The sequence below is a fragment of the Petromyzon marinus genome, unplaced genomic scaffold (assembly GCF_048934315.1).
Source record: "Petromyzon marinus isolate PM22_M1 ecotype Great Lakes invasive population unplaced genomic scaffold, UKy_Petmar_22M1.pri1.0 PM_Scaffold_112, whole genome shotgun sequence".
In the NCBI taxonomy this organism is placed as follows: Eukaryota; Metazoa; Chordata; class Hyperoartia; order Petromyzontiformes; family Petromyzontidae; genus Petromyzon; species Petromyzon marinus.
This window is the reverse complement of record NW_027423072.1, coordinates 50,001-70,628: the sequence shown is the minus strand read 5'-3', so window position 1 is coordinate 70,628 and position 20,628 is coordinate 50,001. Positions and strand designations below refer to the sequence as shown.

The 20,628-nt window shown below is 47.2% G+C and overlaps 1 protein-coding gene across 7 annotated transcripts in view; it reads left to right on the top strand.

The window, feature by feature from the left end:
• Positions 1 to 20,628, top strand: part of LOC142922591 (proline dehydrogenase 1, mitochondrial-like) — a 91,805-nt gene that overhangs the window by 45,357 nt on the left and 25,820 nt on the right. For 4 of the 7 annotated variants that reach the window (XM_076063402.1, XM_076063399.1, XM_076063398.1 and 1 more), the window contains 4 exons: positions 6,720 to 6,799; positions 13,809 to 13,865; positions 15,248 to 15,329; positions 17,559 to 17,651. In XM_076063402.1, coding sequence (XP_075919517.1) covers positions 6,720 to 6,799; positions 13,809 to 13,865; positions 15,248 to 15,329; positions 17,559 to 17,651 — 312 coding nt within the window. The remainder of the gene's footprint in view (positions 1 to 6,719; positions 6,800 to 13,808; positions 13,866 to 15,247; positions 15,330 to 17,558; positions 17,652 to 20,628) is intronic. The other 3 variants (XM_076063404.1, XM_076063403.1, XM_076063401.1) reach the window with 1 other exon arrangement.

The window sequence follows — 20,628 nt, the reverse complement described above, 5'->3', positions numbered from 1 at the left end:
ATTATCAGTAGTAGTAGCAGTAATATCAGTAGCAGCAGTAATATCAGTAGTAGTAGTAGCAGTAATATCAGTAGTAGTAGCAGTAATATCAGTAGTAGTAGTAGCAGTAATATCAGTAGTAGTAGTAGCAGTAATATCAGTAGTAGTAGTAGCAGTATTATCAGTAGTAGTATTAGCAGTAATATCAGTATTAGTAGTAGCAGTAATATCAGTAGTAGCAGCAGTAATATCAGTAGTAGTAGCAGTAATATCAGTAGTAGTAGCAGTAATATCAGTAGCAGCAGTAATATCAGTAGTAGTAGTAGCAGTAATATCAGTAGTAGTAGCAGCAGTAATATCAGTAGTAGTAGCAGCAGTAATATCAGTAGTAGTAGCAGCAGTAATATCAGTAGTAGCAGCAGTAATATCAGTAGTAGTAGTAGCAGTAATATCAGTAGTAGTAGTAGCAGTAATATCAGTAGTAGTAGTAGTAGCAGTATTATCAGTAGTAGTAGCAGTAATATCAGTAGTAGTAGTAGCAGTAATATCAGTAGTAGTAGTAGCAGTAATATCAGTAGTAGTAGTAGCAGTAATATCAGTAGTAGTAGTAGCAGTATTATCAGTAGTAGTAGCAGTAATATCAGTAGTAGTAGCAGTAATAGTAGTATCAGTATTAGTAGCAGTAATAGTAGTATCAGTAGTAGTAGCAGCGGTAATATCAGTAGTAGTAGCAGCAGTAATATCAGTAGTAGTAGCAGTAATATCAGTAGCAGTAGCAGCAGTAATATCAGTTGTAGTAGCAGCAGTAATATCAGTAGTAGTAGCAGCAGTAATATCAGTAGTAGTAGCAGCAGTAATATCAGTAGTAGTAGCAGTAATATCAGTAGTAGTAGTAGCAGTAATATCAGTAGTAGTAGCAGCAGTAATATCAGTAGTAGTAGCAGCAGTATTATCAGTAGTAGTAGCAGCAGTATTATCAGTAGTAGTAGCAGTAATATCAGTAGTAGTAGCAGCAGTAATATCAGTAGTAGTAGCAGCAGTATTATCAGTAGTAGTAGCAGCAGTAATATCAGTAGTAGTAGCAGTAATATCAGTAGTAGTAGTAGCAGTAATATCAGTAGTAGTAGCAGCAGTAATATCAGTAGTAGTAGCAGCAGTAATATCAGTAGTAGTAGCAGCAGTATTATCAGTAGTAGTAGCAGTAATATCAGTAGCAGCAGTAATATCAGTAGTAGTAGCAGCAGTAATATCAGTAGTAGTAGTAGCAGTAATATCAGTAGTAGTAGCAGCAGTAATATCAGTAGTAGTGGCAGCAGTAATATCAGTAGTAGTAGCAGCAGTATTATCAGTAGTAGTAGCAGTAATATCAGTAGCAGCAGTAATATCAGTAGTAGTAGTAGCAGTAATATCAGTAGTAGTAGTAGCAGTAATATCAGTAGTAGTAGTAGCAGTAATATCAGTAGTAGTAGTAGCAGTAATATCAGTAGTAGTAGTAGCAGTAATATCAGTAGTAGTAGTAGCAGTAATATCAGTAGTAGTAGTAGCAGTATTATCAGTAGTAGTATTAGCAGTAATATCAGTATTAGTAGTAGCAGTAATATCAGTAGTAGCAGCAGTAATATCAGTAGTAGTAGCAGTAATATCAGTAGCAGCAGTAATATCAGTAGTAGTAGTAGCAGTAATATCAGTAGTAGTAGCAGCAGTAATATCAGTAGTAGTAGCAGCAGTAATATCAGTAGTAGCAGCAGTAATATCAGTAGTAGTAGTAGCAGTAATATCAGTAGTAGTAGTAGCAGTATTATCAGTAATAGTAGCAGTAATATCAGTAGTAATAGTAGCAGTAATATCAGTAGTAGTAGTAGCAGTAATATCAGTAGTAGTAGCAGTAATAGTAGTATCAGTATTAGTAGCAGTAATAGTAGTATCAGTAGTAGTAGCAGCGGTAATATCAGTAGTAGTAGCAGCAGTAATATCAGTAGTAGTAGCAGTAATATCAGTAGCAGTAGCAGCAGTAATATCAGTAGTAGTAGCAGCAGTAATATCAGTAGTAGTAGCTGCAGTAATATCAGTATTAGTAGTAGCAGTAATATCAGTAGTAGTATTAGCAGTAATATCAGTATTAGTGGTAGCAGTATTATCAGTAGTAGTATTAGCAGTAATATCAGTATTAGTAGTAGCAGTATTATCAGTAGTAGTATTAGCAGTAATATCAGTATTAGTAGTAGCAGTAATATCAGTAGTAGCAGCAGTAGTAGTAGCAGTAATATCAGTAGTAGTAGCAGCAGTAATATCAGTAGTAGTAGCAGCAGTAATATCAGTAGTAGCAGCAGTAATATCAGTAGTAGTAGTAGTAGTAATATCAGTAGTAGTAGTAGCAGTAATATCAGTAGTAGTAGTAGCAGTATTATCAGTAGTAGTAGCAGTAATATCAGTAGTAGCAGTAATATCAGTAGTAGTAGTAGCAGTAATATCAGTAGTAGTAGTAGCAGTATTATCAGTAGTAGTAGCAGTAATATCAGTAGTAGTAGCAGTAATAGTAGTATCAGTATTAGTAGCAGTAATAGTAGTATCAGTAGTAGTAGCAGCGGTAATATCAGTAGTAGTAGCAGCAGTAATATCAGTAGTAGTAGCAGTAATATCAGTAGCAGTAGTAGCAGTAATATCAGTAGCAGTAGCAGCAGTAATATCAGTAGTAGTAGCAGCAGTAATATCAGTAGTAGTAGCAGCAGTAATATCAGTAGTAGTAGCAGCAGTAATATCAGTAGTAGTAGCAGTAATATCAGTAGTAGTAGTAGCAGTAATATCAGTAGTAGTAGCAGCAGTAATATCAGTAGTAGTAGCAGCAGTAATATCAGTAGTAGTAGCAGCAGTAATATCAGTAGTAGTAGCAGCAGTATTATCAGTAGTAGTAGCAGCAGTATTATCAGTAGTAGTAGCAGTAATATCAGTAGTAGTAGCAGCAGTAATATCAGTAGTAGTAGCAGCAGTATTATCAGTAGTAGTAGCAGCAGTAATATCAGTAGTAGTAGCAGTAATATCAGTAGTAGTAGTAATATCAGTAGTAGTAGCAGCAGTATTATCAGTAGTAGTAGCAGTAATATCAGTAGCAGCAGTAATATCAGTAGTAGTAGCAGCAGTAATATCAGTAGTAGTAGTAGCAGTAATATCAGTAGTAGTAGCAGCAGTAATATCAGTAGTAGTGGCAGCAGTAATATCAGTAGTAGTAGCAGCAGTATTATCAGTAGTAGTAGCAGTAATATCAGTAGCAGCAGTAATATCAGTAGTAGTAGTAGCAGTAATATCAGTAGTAGTAGTAGCAGTAATATCAGTAGTAGTAGCAGTAATATCAGTAGTAGCAGCAGTAATATCAGTAGTAGTAGCAGTAATATCAGTAGTAGTAGCAGTAATATCAGTAGCAGCAGTAATATCAGTAGTAGTAGTAGCAGTAATATCAGTAGTAGTAGTAGCAGTAATATCAGTAGTAGTAGCAGCAGTAATATCAGTAGTAGTAGCAGCAGTAATATCAGTAGTAGCAGCAGTAATATCAGTAGTAGCAGCAGTAATATCAGTAGTAGTAGCAGCAGTAATATCAGTAGTAGTAGCTGCAGTAATATCAGTAGTAGTAGCAGTAATATCAGTAGTAGTAGTAGCAGTAATATCAGTAGTAGTAGCAGCAGTAATATCAGTAGTAGTAGCAGCAGTATTATCAGTAGTAGTAGCAGCAGTATTATCAGTAGTAGTAGCAGTAATATCAGTAGTAGTAGTAGTAGCAGTAATATCAGTAGTAGTAGCAGCAGTAATATCAGTAGTAGTAGCAGCAGCAGTAATATCAGTAGTAGTAGCAGCAGTATTATCAGTAGTAGTAGCAGTAATATCAGTAGCAGCAGTAATATCAGTAGTAGTAGCAGCAGTAATATCAGTAGTAGTAGTAGCAGTAATATCAGTAGTAGTAGCAGCAGTAATATCAGTAGTAGTAGCAGCAGTAATATCAGTAGTAGTAGCAGCAGTATTATCAGTAGTAGTAGCAGCAGTAATATCAGTAGTAGTAGCAGTAATATCAGTAGCAGTAGCAGCAGTAATATCAGTAGTAGTAGCAGCAGCAGTAATATCAGTAGTAGTAGCAGCAGTAATATCAGTAGTAGTAGCAGCAGTAATATCAGTAGTAGTAGCAGTAATATCAGTAGTAGTAGCAGCAGTAATATCAGTAGTAGTAGCAGCAGTAATATCAGTAGTAGTAGCAGCAGTATTATCAGTAGTAGTAGCAGCAGTAATATCAGTAGTAGTAGCAGTAATATCAGTAGTAGTAGTAGCAGTAATATCAGTAGTAGTAGCAGCAGTAATATCAGTAGTAGTAGCAGCAGCAGTAATATCAGTAGTAGTAGCAGCAGTATTATCAGTAGTAGTAGCAGTAATATCAGTAGCAGCAGTAATATCAGTAGTAGTAGCAGCAGTAATATCAATTGTAGTAGTAGCAGTAATATCAGTAGTAGTAGCAGCAGTAATATCAGTAGTAGTGGCAGCAGTAATATCAGTAGTAGTAGCAGCAGTATTATCAGTAGTAGTAGCAGTAATATCAGTAGCAGCAGTAATATCAGTAGTAGTAGTAGCAGTAATATCAGTAGTAGTAGTAGCAGTAATATCAGTAGTAGTAGTAGCAGTAATATCAGTAGTAGTAGTAGCAGTAATATCAGTAGTAGCAGCAGTAATATCAGTAGTAGTAGCAGTAATATCAGTAGTAGTAGCAGTAATATCAGTAGCAGCAGTAATATCAGTAGTAGTAGTAGCAGTAATGTCAGTAGTAGTAGCAGCAGTAATATCAGTAGTAGTAGCAGCAGTAATATCAGTAGTAGCAGCAGTAATATCAGTAGTAGTAGTAGTAGCAGTAATATCAGTAGTAGTAGTAGCAGTAATATCAGTAGTAGTAGTAGCAGTAATATCAGTAGTAGTAGTAGCAGTAATATCAGTAGTAGTAGTAGCAGTAATATCAGTAGTAGTAGTAGCAGTAATATCAGTAGTAGTAGTAGCAGTATTATCAGTAGTAGTAGCAGTAATATCAGTAGTAGTAGCAGTAATAGTAGTATCAGTATTAGTAGCAGTAATAGTAGTATCAGTAGTAGTTGCAGCGGTAATATCAGTAGTAGTAGCAGCAGTAATATCAGTAGTAGTAGCAGTAATATCAGTAGCAGTAGCAGCGGTAATATCAGTAGTAGTAGCAGCAGTAATATCAGTAGTAGTAGCAGCAGTAATATCAGTATTAGTAGTAGCAATAATATCAGTAGTAGTATTAGCAGTATTATCAGTAGTAGTAGCAGCAGTAATATCAGTAGTAGTAGCAGCGGTAATATCAGTAGTAGTAGCAGCAGTAATATCAGTAGTAGTAGCAGCAGTATTATCAGTAGTAGTAGCAGTACTATCAGTAGTAGTAGCAGCAGTAATATCAGTAGTAGTAGCAGCAGTATTATCAGTAGTAGTAGCAGCAGTAATATCAGTAGTAGTAGTAGCAGTAATATCAGTAGTAGTGGCAGCAGTAATATCAGTAGTAGTAGCAGCAGTAATATCAGTAGTAGTGGCAGCAGTAATATCAGTAGTAGTAGCAGTAGTATCAGTAGTAGTAGCAGCAGTAATATCAGTAGTAGTAGCAGTAATATCAGTAGTAGTAGCAGCAGTAATATCAATAGTAGTAGCAGTAATATCAGTAGCAGCAGTAATATCAGTAGTAGTAGTAGTAGCAGTAGTATCAGTAGTAGTAGCAGCAGTATTATCAGTAGTAGTAGCAGTAATATCAGTAGCAGTAGCAGCAGTAATATCAGTAGTAGTAGCAGCAGTAATATCAGTAGTAGTAGCAGCAGTAATATCAGTAGTAGTAGCAGCAGTAATATCAGTAGTAGTAGCAGTAATATCAGTAGCAGTAGCAGCAGTAATATCAGTAGTAGTAGCAGCAGTAATATCAGTAGTAGTAGCTGCAGTAATATCAGTATTAGTAGTAGCAGTAATATCAGTAGTAGTATTAGCAGTAATATCAGTATTAGTGGTAGCAGTATTATCAGTAGTAGTATTAGCAGTAATATCAGTATTAGTAGTAGCAGTATTATCAGTAGTAGTATTAGCAGTAATATCAGTATTAGTAGTAGCAGTAATATCAGTAGTAGCAGCAGTAATATCAGTAGTAGTAGCAGTAATATCAGTAGTAGTAGCAGTAATATCAGTAGCAGCAGTAATATCAGTAGTAGTAGTAGCAGTAATATCAGTAGTAGTAGCAGCAGTAATATCAGTAGTAGTAGCAGCAGTAATATCAGTAGCAGCAGTAATATCAGTAGTAGTAGTAGCAGTAATATCAGTAGTAGTAGCAGTAATATCAGTAGTAGTAGTAGCAGTAATATCAGTAGTAGTAGTAGCAGTAATATCAGTAGTAGTAGTAGCAGTAATATCAGTAGTAGTAGCAGTAATATCAGTAGTAGTAGCAGTAATAGTATTATCAGTAGTAGTAGCACCGCACTATCTCACCGCACCCACCGCACCACCATCACCACAATCACCACCACCACCACACTCACCACCACCACCACCACCACACTCACCACCATCACCACCACACTCACCACACTCACCACACTCACCATCAACATCACCACCACCACACTCACCACCATCACCACCACACTCACCACACTCACCACACTCACCATCACCACCACCACACTCACCACACTCACCACCACCACCACTCTGTGTACCTGCAGGAGAGTCTGGCACGGCTGGGCATCGCCACGCGGGACGAGTGCGGGGAGTGGTTCACCGTCATGGACCGTGACCGCTCGGGGTGAGACACCAACACCACCACCAACACCACCAACACCACCAACACCAACCACACCAACACCACCAACACCACCAACACCACCACCACCACCAACACCACCAACACCACCAACACCACCAACACCACCAACACCACCACCAACACCACCAACACCACCAACACCACCACCACCAACACCACCAACACCACCAACACCAACCACACCAACACCACCAACACCACCAACACCACCAACACCACCAACACCAACCACACCAACACCACCAACACCACCAACACCACCACCACCACCAACACCACCAACACCACCAACACCACCAACACCACCAACACCACCACCAACACCACCAACACCACCAACACCACCACCACCAACACCACCAACACCACCAACACCAACCACACCAACACCACCAACACCACCAACACCACCAACACCACCAACACCACCAACACCACCAACACCAACACCACCAACACCACCACCACACCAACACCACCAACACCACCAACACCACCAACACCACCACCACCAACACCACCAACACCACCAACACCACCACACCAACACCACCAACACCACCAACACCACCAACACCACCACCACCAACACCACCAACACCACCAACACCAACCACACCAACACCACCAACACCACCAACACCACCAACACCACCAACACCACCAACACCACCAACACCACCAACACCAACACCACCAACTCCACCACCAACACCACCAACACCACCAACACCACCAACACCACCAACACCACCAACCACCAACCACACCAACACCACCAACACCACCAACACCACCACCACACCAACACCACCACCAACACCACCAACACCACCAACACCAACTCCACCACCAACACCACCAACACCACCACCACACCAACACCACCACCAACACCACCACCACACCAACACCACCACCAACACCACCACCACACCAACACCACCACCAACACCACCAACACCACCAACACCAACTCCACCACCAACACCACCAACACCACCACCACACCAACACCACCACCAACACCACCACCACACCAACACCACCACCAACACCACCACCACACCAACACCACCACCAACACCACCAACACCACCAACACCAACTCCACCACCAACACCACCACCAACCACCAACCACACCAACACCACACCACCACACCCCCACCCCACCAACCACACCACCACCACTCCCCCACCAACACCACCACCACCACCCCCCCACCACCACCCCCCCACCAACACCACCACCACCACCCCCCCACCAACATCACCACCACCCCCACCAACACCCCACCACCACACCAACCACACCACCACCCCCTCCATCCCTCTCTCCCCCACCAACACCACCCCCCCACCAACCACACCACCACCTCTCTCACCCCCACCACCACCCCCCCCACCAATCCCACCACCACACCCCACCACCACCCCCCCACCAACCACACCACCACCACCCCCCCACCCTCTCACCCCCACCACCACCACCACCACCAACCCCACCACCACCACCACCACCAACCCCACCACCACCAACCCCACCACCACCACCACCATCACCACCACCACCACCACCCCCACCACCACCAACCCCACCACCACCACCACCACCAACCCCACCACCACCACCACCACCAACCCCACCACCACCGACCCCCTTGTGATCTCTAAGGCTGCATTGAGACAAGTGAAACTCCGACCGATGCTCCTGCTGATGCGGAGTGACTCGTGCAGCCAGGGCAGGGCTGCTGGGTTTTTGGTGTTCATGTTTTGGTGATTTCGAAAAAAAACTTTTTTTCGGTTTTGGCGATGAAGGTTTTGTTGTGGTACGGAGTTGGACTGACGGCCTGAATCGTGGTTGTCTCGTGGTGGTGGTTGTTGTTGTGGTTGTTGTGGTTGTTGTTGTTGTTGTGGTGGTTGTTGTGGTTGTTGTGGTTGTTGTTGTTGTTTGACTTTGCATCCCACCGCCCTAAACCCCGGTGGTTGTTGTTTTGGTTGTTGTTGTGGGTGTTGTGGTTGTTGTGGTTGTTGTGGTTGTTGTTGTGGTTGTTGTTGTTTTTGTTGTTGTGGTTGTGGTTGTTGTGGTTGTGGTTGTTGTGGTTGTTGTGGTTGTTGTGGTGGTGGTTGTTGTTGTTTCGTGGTGGTTGTTGTGGTGGTTGTGGTTGTTGTTGTGGTTGTTGTTGTGGTTGTTGTTGTGGTTGTTGTGGTTGTTGTGGTTGTGGTTGTTGTTGTTGTTTGACTTTGCATCCCACCGCCCTAAACCCCGGTGGTTGTTGTTGTGGTTGTTGTTGTGGTTGTTGTGGTTGTTGTGGTTGTTGTTGTGGTTGTTGTGGTTGTTGTGGTGGTGGTTGTTGTTGTTGTCTCGTGGTGGTTGTTGTTGTGGTGGTTGTTGTGGTTGTTGTTGTTTGACTTTGCATCCCACCGCCCTAAACCCCGGTGGTTGTTGTTGTGGTTGTTGTGGTTGTTGTTGTGGTTGTTGTGGTTGTTGTTGTGGTTGTTGTGGTTGTTGTGGTTGTTGTTGTGGTTGTTGTGGTTGTTGTTGTGGTTGTTGTGGTTGTTGTGGTTGTTGTGGTTGTTGTGGTTGTTGTTGTTGTGGTTGTTGTGGTTGTTGTTGTTGTTGTGGTTGTTGTTGTGGTTGTTGTTGTGGTTGTTGTTGTGGTTGTTGTTGTGGTTGTTGTGGTTGTTGTGGTTGTTGTTGTGGTTGTTGTTGTGGTTGTTGTTGTGGTTGTTGTGGTTGTTGTTGTGGTTGTTGTGGTTGTTGTTGTGGTTGTTGTGGTTGTTGTGGTTGTTGTGGTTGTTTGACTTTGCATCCCACCGGGATTGTTTGTTTGCACACAGCGTTGGCGGTGTGTACGCTGCTTTTTCCCGAAGTTTCTGCCGCTGTTCCCGCCGGATTATTTTTCCCGCTTGCGCGTAGAGTCACTTGAAGCTTCTGGGTTCGAAAGTTTTCGCTAGCGGCAGGGAGGTCCGCGCTCTTTAGATCTTTAGCCGAGGTCAGGTCGGTTCGGGGGGGTGGGCGAAATAATAATAATAAATAAATAATATCAAATAAATAAAACTATTGACAAAACATTTTTTAAATGAACAAATCGCCACGTTTCGACTGCAACACCAGCAATCATCATCATCATCATCGTCAGGTGTGACAACCAGAGCAAGGATTTTTTTATTTTTTTGATTTTACCGAAGTGGGAGAAGGGACGCCCCCGGGGTTTAGGGCGGTTTAATAAGTCGGAGAGGGCTTGAACATTCTGGCGAATTTCCCGATGATGATGACGACGATGATGATGATGACGATGATGATGATGCTGCTGGTTGATGTGTAGTTACCCAGCGAAACGTCGCACTACTAAACTCAAACTGTAAACGATGTTGATTCACTCTTCAACAACAAACAAACAACAACAACAACAACACCGGCGTGTGGGCTAAAGCAGCAAACTACTTTGTCCTTTGTAAACGTGACGCATTATATATATTTTTACTGTTTGGCCGTGTCGGGGTGGGTGGGTGGGTGGTGGAGGGGTTACGACACATTTATAAATGACACGATCTCACCACACCCCCCACCCCCACCCAAAATAAAACAACAACTTTATGATGAATGGTGCGAGATGGGGGAGAAGTGTTACACTGCAGGTACAGCAGACGCGCTGTGGCAAAAAAAAAGCGGCGACGAATGATTGTTGCACAAGGTTCAGATGATGAAGCCTAGAATATCCACACTGCTTAACGCTGAGGACGATTATTGTGAGACCTCCGTTTCGCCAGTGACAAGATAGAGGGGATAGGTTTTTACCACCTTTTAACTGGCACACAAAAAAAACTGACACCTTTATTCAAGGCGTCGTGTCTGCAATAACCACAACACAAGCAGTCAAAATGCACACGAAAAAAGACAACTCTGATGATAATAATATTATTGATATTGGCACTGTCCTTGAATTTGATTGGTCCACACCCGAGACGGATTTTCTTAGAGCCCTTTAGTCTCTCCACTGGTGTTGGACCAGAAGACGCCAAAAGGCGTACAACTTTAAAAACAGCGCACTATCAGAGTTATTGAGGTGCTTAACGCTGAGGACGATTATTGTGAGACCTCCGTTTCGCCAGTGACAAGATAGAGGAATAGGTTTTTACCACCTTTTAACTGGCACACAAAAACTGACACCTTTATTCAAGGCATCGTGTCTGCAATAACCACATCACAAGCAGTCAAAATGCACACGAAAAAAAGACAACTCTGATAATAATAATGATATTGGCAATGTCCTTGAATTTGATTGGTCCACACCCGAGATGGATTTTCTTAGAGCCCTTTAGTCTCTCCACTGGTGTTGGACCAGAAGACGCCAAAAGGCGTACAACTTTAAAAACAGCGCACCATCAGAGTTATTGAGGTGCTTGGGGTGAGCCATTTACATTATGAGACCTCCGTTTTGCCAGTAACAAGATATAGGAATAGGTTTTACCCCTTTTAACTGGCACAAAAACTGACACCTTTATTCAAGGCATCATGTCTGCAATAACCACAACACAAGCAGTCAAAATGCAAACAAAAAAGACAACTCTGATAATAATAATATTGGCACTGTCCTTGAATTTGATTGGTCCACACCCGAGACGGATTTTCTTAGAGCCCTTTAGTCTCTCCCACTGGTGTTGGACCAGAAGACGCCAAAAGGAGTACAACTTTAAAAACAGCGCACCATCAGAGTTATTGAGGTGCTTGGGGTGAGCCATTTACATTATGAGACCTCCTTTGCCAGTAACAAGATATAGGAATAGGTTTTACCCCTTTCAACTGGCACACAAAAACTGACACCTTTATTCAAGGCATCAACTTTTCTACAATAACCACAACACAAGCAGTCAAAATGCACACGAAAAAAAGACAACTCTGATAATAATAATATTGATAATTGGCACTGTCCTTGAATTTGATTGGTCCACACCTGAGATGGATTTTCCTAGAGCCCTTTAGTCTCTCCACTGGTGTTGGACCAGAAGACGCCAAAAGGCGTACAACTTTAAAAACAGCGCACCATCAGAGTTATTGAGGTGCTTGGGGTGAGCTATTTACATTATGAGACCTCCGTTTTGCCAGTAACAAGATATAGGAATAGGTTTTTACTCTTTTAACTGGCACCAAAACTGACACCTTTATTCAAGGCATCATGTCTGCAATAACCACAACACAAGCAGTCAAAATGCAAACAATAAAAAGACAACTCTGATGATAATAATATTGATATTGGCACTGTCCTTGAATTTGATTGGTCCACACCCGAGACGGATTTTCTTAGAGCCCTTTAGTCTCTCCACTGGTGTTGGACCAGAACACGCCAAAAGGCGTACAACTTTAAAAACAGCAGCGCACCATCAGAGTTATTGAGGTGCTTGGGGTGAGCCATTTACATTATGAGACCTCCGTTTGCCAGTGACAAGATAGAGGAATAGGTTTTTACCCTTTTAACTGGCACACCAAAACTGACACCTTTATTCAAGGCGTCGTGTCTGCAATAACCACAACACAAGCAGTCAAAATGCACACGAAAAAGAGACAACTCTGATGATAATAATAATATTGATATTGGCACTGTCCTTGAATTTGATTGGTCCACACCCGAGACGGATTTTCTTAGAGCCCTTTAGTCTCTCCACTGGTGTTGGACCAGAAGACGCCAAAAGGCGTACAACTTTAAAAACAACGCACCATCAGAGTTATTGAGGTGCTTGGGGTGAGCCATTTACATTATGAGACCTCCTTTGCCAGCAACAAGATATAGGAATAGGTTTTACCCTTTTAACTGGACAGTGCCAATATCAATATCAATATTATTATCAGAGTTGTCTTTTTTTTGTTTGCATTTTGACTGCTTGTGTTGTGGTCATTGCAAACATGATGCCTTGAATAAAGGTGTCAGTTTTTGTGCCAGTTAAAAGGGTAAAACCTATTTCAATAGCTGAGGATGCAATTAACTCGGTAAAATAGACTAATAATACCCGGTATTGTTGGTTCTTTCGGTAAAGTCACCACGTAGAAGGGAAACAATAAAATAATAAAAATATAAAACAATACAATTATTATTCTTGGTTCTATCGGTAAAGCCACCACGTTAGAAGGGAAACAATAAAATAATAAAAATATAAAACAATAAAATTATTGTAAAACAATAAATTATTATTCTTGGTTCTTTCGGTAAAGTCACCACGTAAAAGGGAAACAATAAAATAATAAAAATATAAAACAATAAAATTCATAATCTTGGTTCTTTCGGTAAAGTCACCACGTAAAAGGGAAACAATAAAATAATAAAAATATAAAACAATAAAATAATAAAAATATAAAACAATAAAATTCTCACGACGTTTCTACTGCAACACAAAGCAGCAATCATCATCAGGTGTGAAAACCACAGCAAGAAAATTTAGTAGTTGCTCTGGTTTTCACACCTGATGATGATTGCTGGTGTTGCAGTCGAAACGTCGTGAGAATTTTATTGTATTATTTTATATATTTTTATTATTTTATTGTTTCCCTTCTACGTAGTGACTTTACCGAAAGAACCAAGATTATGAATTTTATTGTTTTATATTTTTATTATTTTATTGTTTCCCTTCTACGTGGTGGTGACTTTACCCAAAGAACCAAGAATATTAATTTTATTGTTTTATATTTTTATTATTTTATTGTTTCCCTTCTACGTGGTGACTTTACCGATAGAACCAAGAATAATAATTTTATTGTTTTATATTTTTATAATTTTATTGTTTCCCTTCTACGTGGTGGTGACCTTACCGAAAGAACCAGGAATAATAATTTCATTGTTTTAACAATAATTTTATTGTTTTATTATTTTATTGTTTCCCTTCTACGTGGTGGTGACTTTACCGAAAGAACCAAGAATATTAATTATATTGTTTTATATTTTTATTATTTCATTGTCTCCCTTCTAACGCGGCGGTGACTTTACCCAAAGAACCAAGAACGTGAATCCCTGCAGTCACGAAAGCTTCGAATCAAAAGTGAATACCCGGTAAATAAGATGGAACAACTATGAACGGAGAGAGAGAGAGAGAGGGGGAGAGAGAGGGGGAGACGCTTTAAGATGTTTTTCTTGTTCATGTTTTAGTTTTGTGTTTGTTATGCGGTTGCACCCGATTCAAGAGCCGACTGCCTCACAGGCCTACCCCAAAGCGATGAAACTGAAACTGAAAGCCACCGCCGTCCCCCACGCCCCCACGCACACGGAGGCAGTCGGAGCGGGCAGAGGGGCCCAGTGCAGTGTCCAGCGTCACCACTCTCTGTTCTCCCTTTCTAATCCTCCCTGTGGGCTCACCCAGCCAGCTACCCACTGACTCACCTACCCACTGACTCACCTACCCACTGACTCACCTACCCAGCCAGCTACCCACCCAGCTACCCACCCAGCCAGCTACCCACTGACTCACCTACCCACCCAGCTAGCTACCCACTGACTCACCTATCCAGCTACCCACCTACCCAGCTACCCACCCACCCACTGACTCACCTACCCACCCAGCTACCCACTGACTCACCTACCCACCCAGCCAGCCACCCACCCAGCCAGCTACCCAGCCAGCTACCCACCCAGCCAGCTACCCACCCAGCCAGCTACCCACCCAGCTACCCACCCACCCACCGAATCACCTACCCACCCACCCAGCTACCCACCCACCTACCCACATCCCACCCACCCACCTACCTACCCACCGACTCACCCACCCACACGCCGACTCCACTACCCACCCACCCACCGACTCACCTACCTACCCACCCTCTCATCCACCCACCCACCTACCCACCCTCCCACCCACCTACCTACCCACCGACTCACCTGCCCACCCACCGACTCACCTGCCCACCTACCTACCCACATACCCACCCACCTACCCACCTACCCACCTACCCACCCACCGACTCACCTACCCACCTACCCACCCACCTACCCACCTACCCACCCACCGACTCACCTACCCACCCACCTACCCACCCACTCACCTACCAACCCACCTACCCACCCACCCACCGACTCACCCGCCCACCCACCCACCGACTCACCCGCCCACCCACCCACCGACTCACCTACCCACCTACCCACCCACCCACCGACTCACCCACCTACCCACCCACCCACCGACTCACCCACCTACCCACCCACCCACCGACTCACCCACCTACCCACCCACCCACCGACTCACCCACCCGCCCACCCACCCACCGACTCACCCGCCCACCCACCCACCGACTCACCCGCCCACCCACCCACCGACTCACCTACCCACCTACCCACCCACCCACCGACTCACCCGCCCACCTACCCACCCACCCACCGACTCACCCACCTACCCACCCACCCACCGACTCACCCGCCCACCTACCCACGTGTGCGTGCAGAGCGGTGGACCTGCTGGAGTGGAGCCGTCTGATCGACTCCCACACCCGCATCTCCAAGCTCATGGTCGTCCCCAACCGGCAGGTGAGGCTCGCAAACTGGTACCCCCGTTTAGCCACCCTGCCACGTGGTGATGATGGGCCCTTGCTACGGGCGATATCCTGACGGAGTGACAGAGGAGCACGCGGATTAGAGAGAGAGACACCACCATCATCACCACCATCACCACCATCACCACCACCACCATCACCACCATCACCACCATCACCATCCAGCAGTGGATAGGGCATGGCGATGGCACTGAGACACAGAGAGAGACACCACCACCACCACCATCACCGCCATCACCACCATCACCGCCATCACCATCCAGCAGTGGATAGGGCACGGCGATGGCACTGAGACAGAGAGAGACACCACCACCATCACCACTATCACCGCCATCACCATCCAGCAGTGGATAGGGCAAGGTGATGATGGCGATGGCACTGAGACACAGAGAGACACCACCATCACCATCGCCACCATCACCACCATCACCACCATCACCACCATCATCACCATCACCGCCGCAGTGATCCCATCCAGCAGTGGATAGACACCATCACCACCATCACCATCACCACTGCAGTGATCTCCATCCAGCAGTGGATAGACACCATCACCACCATCACCATCACCACTGCAGTGATCTCCATCCAGCAGTGGATAGACACCATCACCACCATCACCATCACCACTGCAGTGATCTCCATCCAGCAGTGGATAGGGCACGGCCATGATGATGCGTCTCCCGCTAGGTCAACTCGGCCTTAAATGAGTACCTGGTGCGGTGTGCCGGCCTTCCTAGACACTGCTGCTGCTGCTGCTAGCAGCACTTGCCCCAGCAGGCCATGTGAGGCTACACGGGGGACCTTTGTCTGTGCGAGCGTATGGGTGAGTTTGTGGGTGGGTGAGGTGAGCGGCTGGGTGAATGGCTGGGTGAGTGAGGTGAGCGGCTGGGTGGGCGAGTGGCTGGGTGGGTGAGGTGAGTGGCTGGGTGGGTGAGGTGAGTGGCTGGGTGGGTGAGGTGAGTGGCTGGGTGGGCGAGTGGCTGGGTGAGCGAATGGGTGGGTGAGTGGCTGGGTGAGTGATTGGCTGGGTGAGCGAGTGGCTGGGTGAGTGGCTGGATGGGTGAGTGGGCGTCTGGGTGGGTGAGGTGAGTGGCTGGGTGGGCGAGTGGCTGGGTGAGTGAGTGGCTGGGTGAGGTGAGTGGCTGGGTGAGGTGAGTGGCTGGTTGGGTGAGTGGCTGGGTGAGTGATTGGCTGGGTGAGCGAGTGGCTGGGTGAGTGGCTGGATGGGTGAGTGAGCGGCTGGGTGGGCGAGTGGTTGGGTGGGTGAGTGGCTGGGTGGATGAGTGGCTGGGTGGGTGAGTGGCTGGGTGGGTGAGTGGCTGGGTGGGTGAGTGGCTGGGTGGGTGAGTGGCTGGGTGGGTGAGTGGCTGGGTGGGCGAGTGATTGGGTGGGCGAGTGACTGGGTGGGTGAGTGGCTGGGTGGGTGAGTGGCTGGGTGGGTGAGTGGCTGGGTGGGTGAGTGGCTGGGTGAGTGGCTGGGTGAGTGGCTGGCTGGGTGAGTGGCTGGGTGGGTGAGTGGCTGGGTGAGTGAGGTGAGTGGCTGGGTGGGTGAGTGGCTGGGTGGGCGAGTGATTGGGTGGGCGAGTGACTGGGTGGGTGAGTGGCTGGGTGGGTGAGTGGCTGGGTGGGTGAGTGGCTGGGTGGGTGAGTGGCTGGGTGAGTGGCTGGGTGAGTGGCTGGGTGAGTGGCTGGCTGGGTGAGTGGCTGGGTGGGTGAGTGGCTGGGTGAGTGAGGTGAGTGGCTGGGTGGGTGAGTGGCTGGGTGGGCGAGTGGCTGGGTGGGCGAGCGGCTGGGTGGGCGAGTGGCTGCCTGGGCGAGTGGCTGGGTGGGCGAGTGGCTGGGTGGGCGAGTGGCTGGGTGGGCGAGTGGCTGGGTGGGTGAGTGAGTGGCTGGGTGAGTGAGTGGCTGGTGAGTGAGTGGCTGGGTGGGCGAGTGGGTGGGCGGGTGGCTGGGTGAGTGGCTGGGTGGGTGAGTGACTGGGTGAGTGGCTGGGTGGGCGAGTGGCTGGGTGGGTGAGTGGCTGGGTAGGTGGGCGAGTGACTGAGTGAGTGGCTGGGTGGGCGAGTGACTGGGTGAGTGGCTGGGTGGGCGAGTGACTGGGTGAGTGGCTGGGTGAGTGAGCGACTGGGCCACGAACAGTGCTTGCCCCAGCAGCGTGTGCGAGGCTACACGGGGGACCTTTGTCTGCGTGTCTCTGCAGACGGGCCGCGTGGAGCCGCTGATGATGACCTTCACGGATGAGGAGGAGCGGCAGATGAAGAGGATGCTGAAGAGGATGGACATCCTCGCCACGGTGACTCACCTCGTCAGCAGCATCGTCAGCAGTGGCATCATCAGCAGCAGCATCATCATCAGTAGCAGCATCATCATCAGTAGCAGCAGCAGCATCATCAGTAGCAGCAGCATCATCAGTAGCAGCATCGTCATCAGTAGCAGCATCATCATCAGCAGTAGTAGCAGCATCAGTAGCAGCAGCAGCAGCATCATCAGCAGTAGCAGCATCATCATTAGTAGTAGCAGCATCATCAGTAGCAGCATCATCATCAGTAGTAGCAGCATCATCATCAGTAGTAGCAGCATCATCAGTAGCAGCAGCATCATCAGTAGTAGCAGCATCATCATTAGTAGCAGCAGCATCATCAGTAGTAGCGGCATCATCAGTAGCAGCATCATCATCAGTAGCAGCAGCATCATCATCAGCAGTAGCAGCATCATCAGCAGTAGCAGCATCATCATCAGTAGCAGCAGCATCATCAGTAGCGGCATCGTCATCAGTAGTAGCAGCATCATCAGTAGCATCATCATCAGTAGCAGCATCATCATCAGTAGCAGCATCATCATCAGTAGCTGCATCATCATCAGTAGCAGCAGCATCATCAGTAGTAGCAGCATCATCAGTAGCAGCATCGTCATCAGTAGCTGCATCGTCATCAGTAGCTGCATCATCATCAGTAGCAGCAGCATCATCAGTAGCATCATCATCAGTAGCAGCATCATCATCAGTAGCAGCATCATCATCAGTAGCAGCAGCAGCATCATCAGTAGCAGCATCATCAGTAGCAGCATCATCATCAGTAGCAGCATCATCAGTAGCAGCATCATCAGTAGCAGCATCGTCATCAGTAGTAGCAGCATCATCAGTAGCGGCATCATCAGTAGCAGCATCATCATCAGTAGCAGCATCATCATCAGCAGCATCATCATCAGTAGCAGCATCATCATCAGTAGCAGCATCATCAGTAGCAGCATCGTCATCAGTAGTAGCAGCATCATCAGTAGCGGCATCATCAGTAGCAGCATCATCATCAGTAGCAGCATCATCATCAGCAGCATCATCATCAGTAGCAGCATCATCATCAGTAGCAGCATCATCAGTAGCAGCAGCAGCATCATCAGTAGCAGCATCGTCATCAGTAGTAGCAGCATCATCAGTAGCATCATCAGTAGTAGCAGCAGCATCATCAGTAAGCAGCATCATCAGTAGCAGCAGCATCATCAGTAGCAGCATCATCAGTAGCAGCAGCATCAGCAGTAGCAGCATCATCAGTAGCAGCAGCATCATCAGTAAGCAGCATCATCAGTAGCAGCAGCATCATCATCAGTAGCAGCAGCAGCATCATCAGTAGCAGCAGCAGCATCATTAGTAGCAGCATCGTCATCAGTAGCAGCAGCATCATCGGTAGCAGCATCATCAGCAGTAGCAGCATTAGCAGCATCATCAGCAGTAGCAGCATCATCAGCAGTACTAGCAGCATCAGCAGCATCATCAGCAGTAGCAGCATCATTAGTAGCAGTAGCATCATCAGTAGCAGCATCATCATCATCAGCAGCAGCAACATCATCATCTTCAGGAGTAATAGTAGCAGCATCATCAGCAGTAGCAGCATCATCAGTAGCAGCATCGTCATCAGTAGCAGCATCAGTAGCAGCAGCATCATCAGTAGCAGCAGTAGCATCATCAGCAGCAACCATCATCATGATCAGTATCATCAGTGGTAGCAGTAGCATCATCAGCAGCAACCATCATCAGCAGCAACCATCATTATGATCAGCATCATCATCATCAGTGGTAGCAGTCCGCGTGGTTGACGCGCACCGGGCTAAAGACGCTGACAGACTCGCCAATAAATAACCCCTCCATTGTCGTGTCTCACCCACCCCGTGTGTCTCACCCACCCTGTGTCTCACCCACCCCGTGTCTCTCTCCCCCGTGTCTCACCCCCCCCGTGTCTCACCCACCCCGTGTCTCACCCACCCCGTGTCTCACCCACCCCGTGTCTCACCCACCCCGTGTCTCTCCCCGTGTCTCTCCCCCCCCCGTGTCTCTCCCCCGTGTCTCCACCCCCGTGTCTCTCCCCCCGTGTCGCTCCCCCACCCATGTCTCTCCCACCCCGTGTCTCACCCACCCCGTGTCTCACCCACCCGTGTCTCACCCACCCTGTGTCTCCCCCCGTGTCTCACCCACCCCGTGTCTCACCCACCCCGTGTCTCACCCACCCCGTGTCTCACCCACCCCGTGTCTCACCCACCCCGTGTCTCTCTCCCCCGTGTCTCACCCACCCCGTGTCTCACTCACCCCGTGTCTCACCCACCCCGTGTCTCACCCACCCCGTGTCTCTCCCCCCGTGTCTCTCCCCGTGTCTCTCTCCCCGTGTCTCTCTCCCCGTGTCTCACCCACCCCGTGTCTCTCTCCCCTGTGTCTCACCCACCCCGTGTCTCACCCACCCCGTGTCTCACCCACCCCGTGTCTCTCTCCCCCGTGTCTCCCCCACCCGTGTCTCTCCCCCCGTGTCCCCCCGTGTCTCTCCCCCCCGTCTCTCCCCGTGTCTCTCCCCCCGTGTCTCCCCCCCCCGTGTCTCCCCCCGTGTCTCTCTCCCCGTGTCTCTCCCCCCGTGTCTCTCTCCCCGTGTCTCTCTCCCCGTGTCTCCCACCCCGTGTCTCTCCCCCCGTGTCTCTCCCCCCGTGTCTCTCCCCCCGTGTCTCTCCCCCCGTGTCTCTCCACCGTGTCTCCCCCCCGTGTCTCCCCGTGTCTCTCCCCCGTGTCTCTCCCCCGTGTCTCTCCCCCGTGTCTCTCCCCCCGTGTCTCTCCCCCCGTGTCTCTCCCCCCGTGTCTCTCCCCCCGTGTCTCTTCCCCGTGTCTCCCCCCCGTGTCTCCCCGTGTCTCTCCCCCGTGTCTCTCCCCCGTGTCTCTCCCCCCGTGTCTCTCCCCCGTGTCTCTCCCCCGTGTCTCTCCCCCCGTGTCTCTCCCCCCGTGTCTCTCCCCCCGTGTC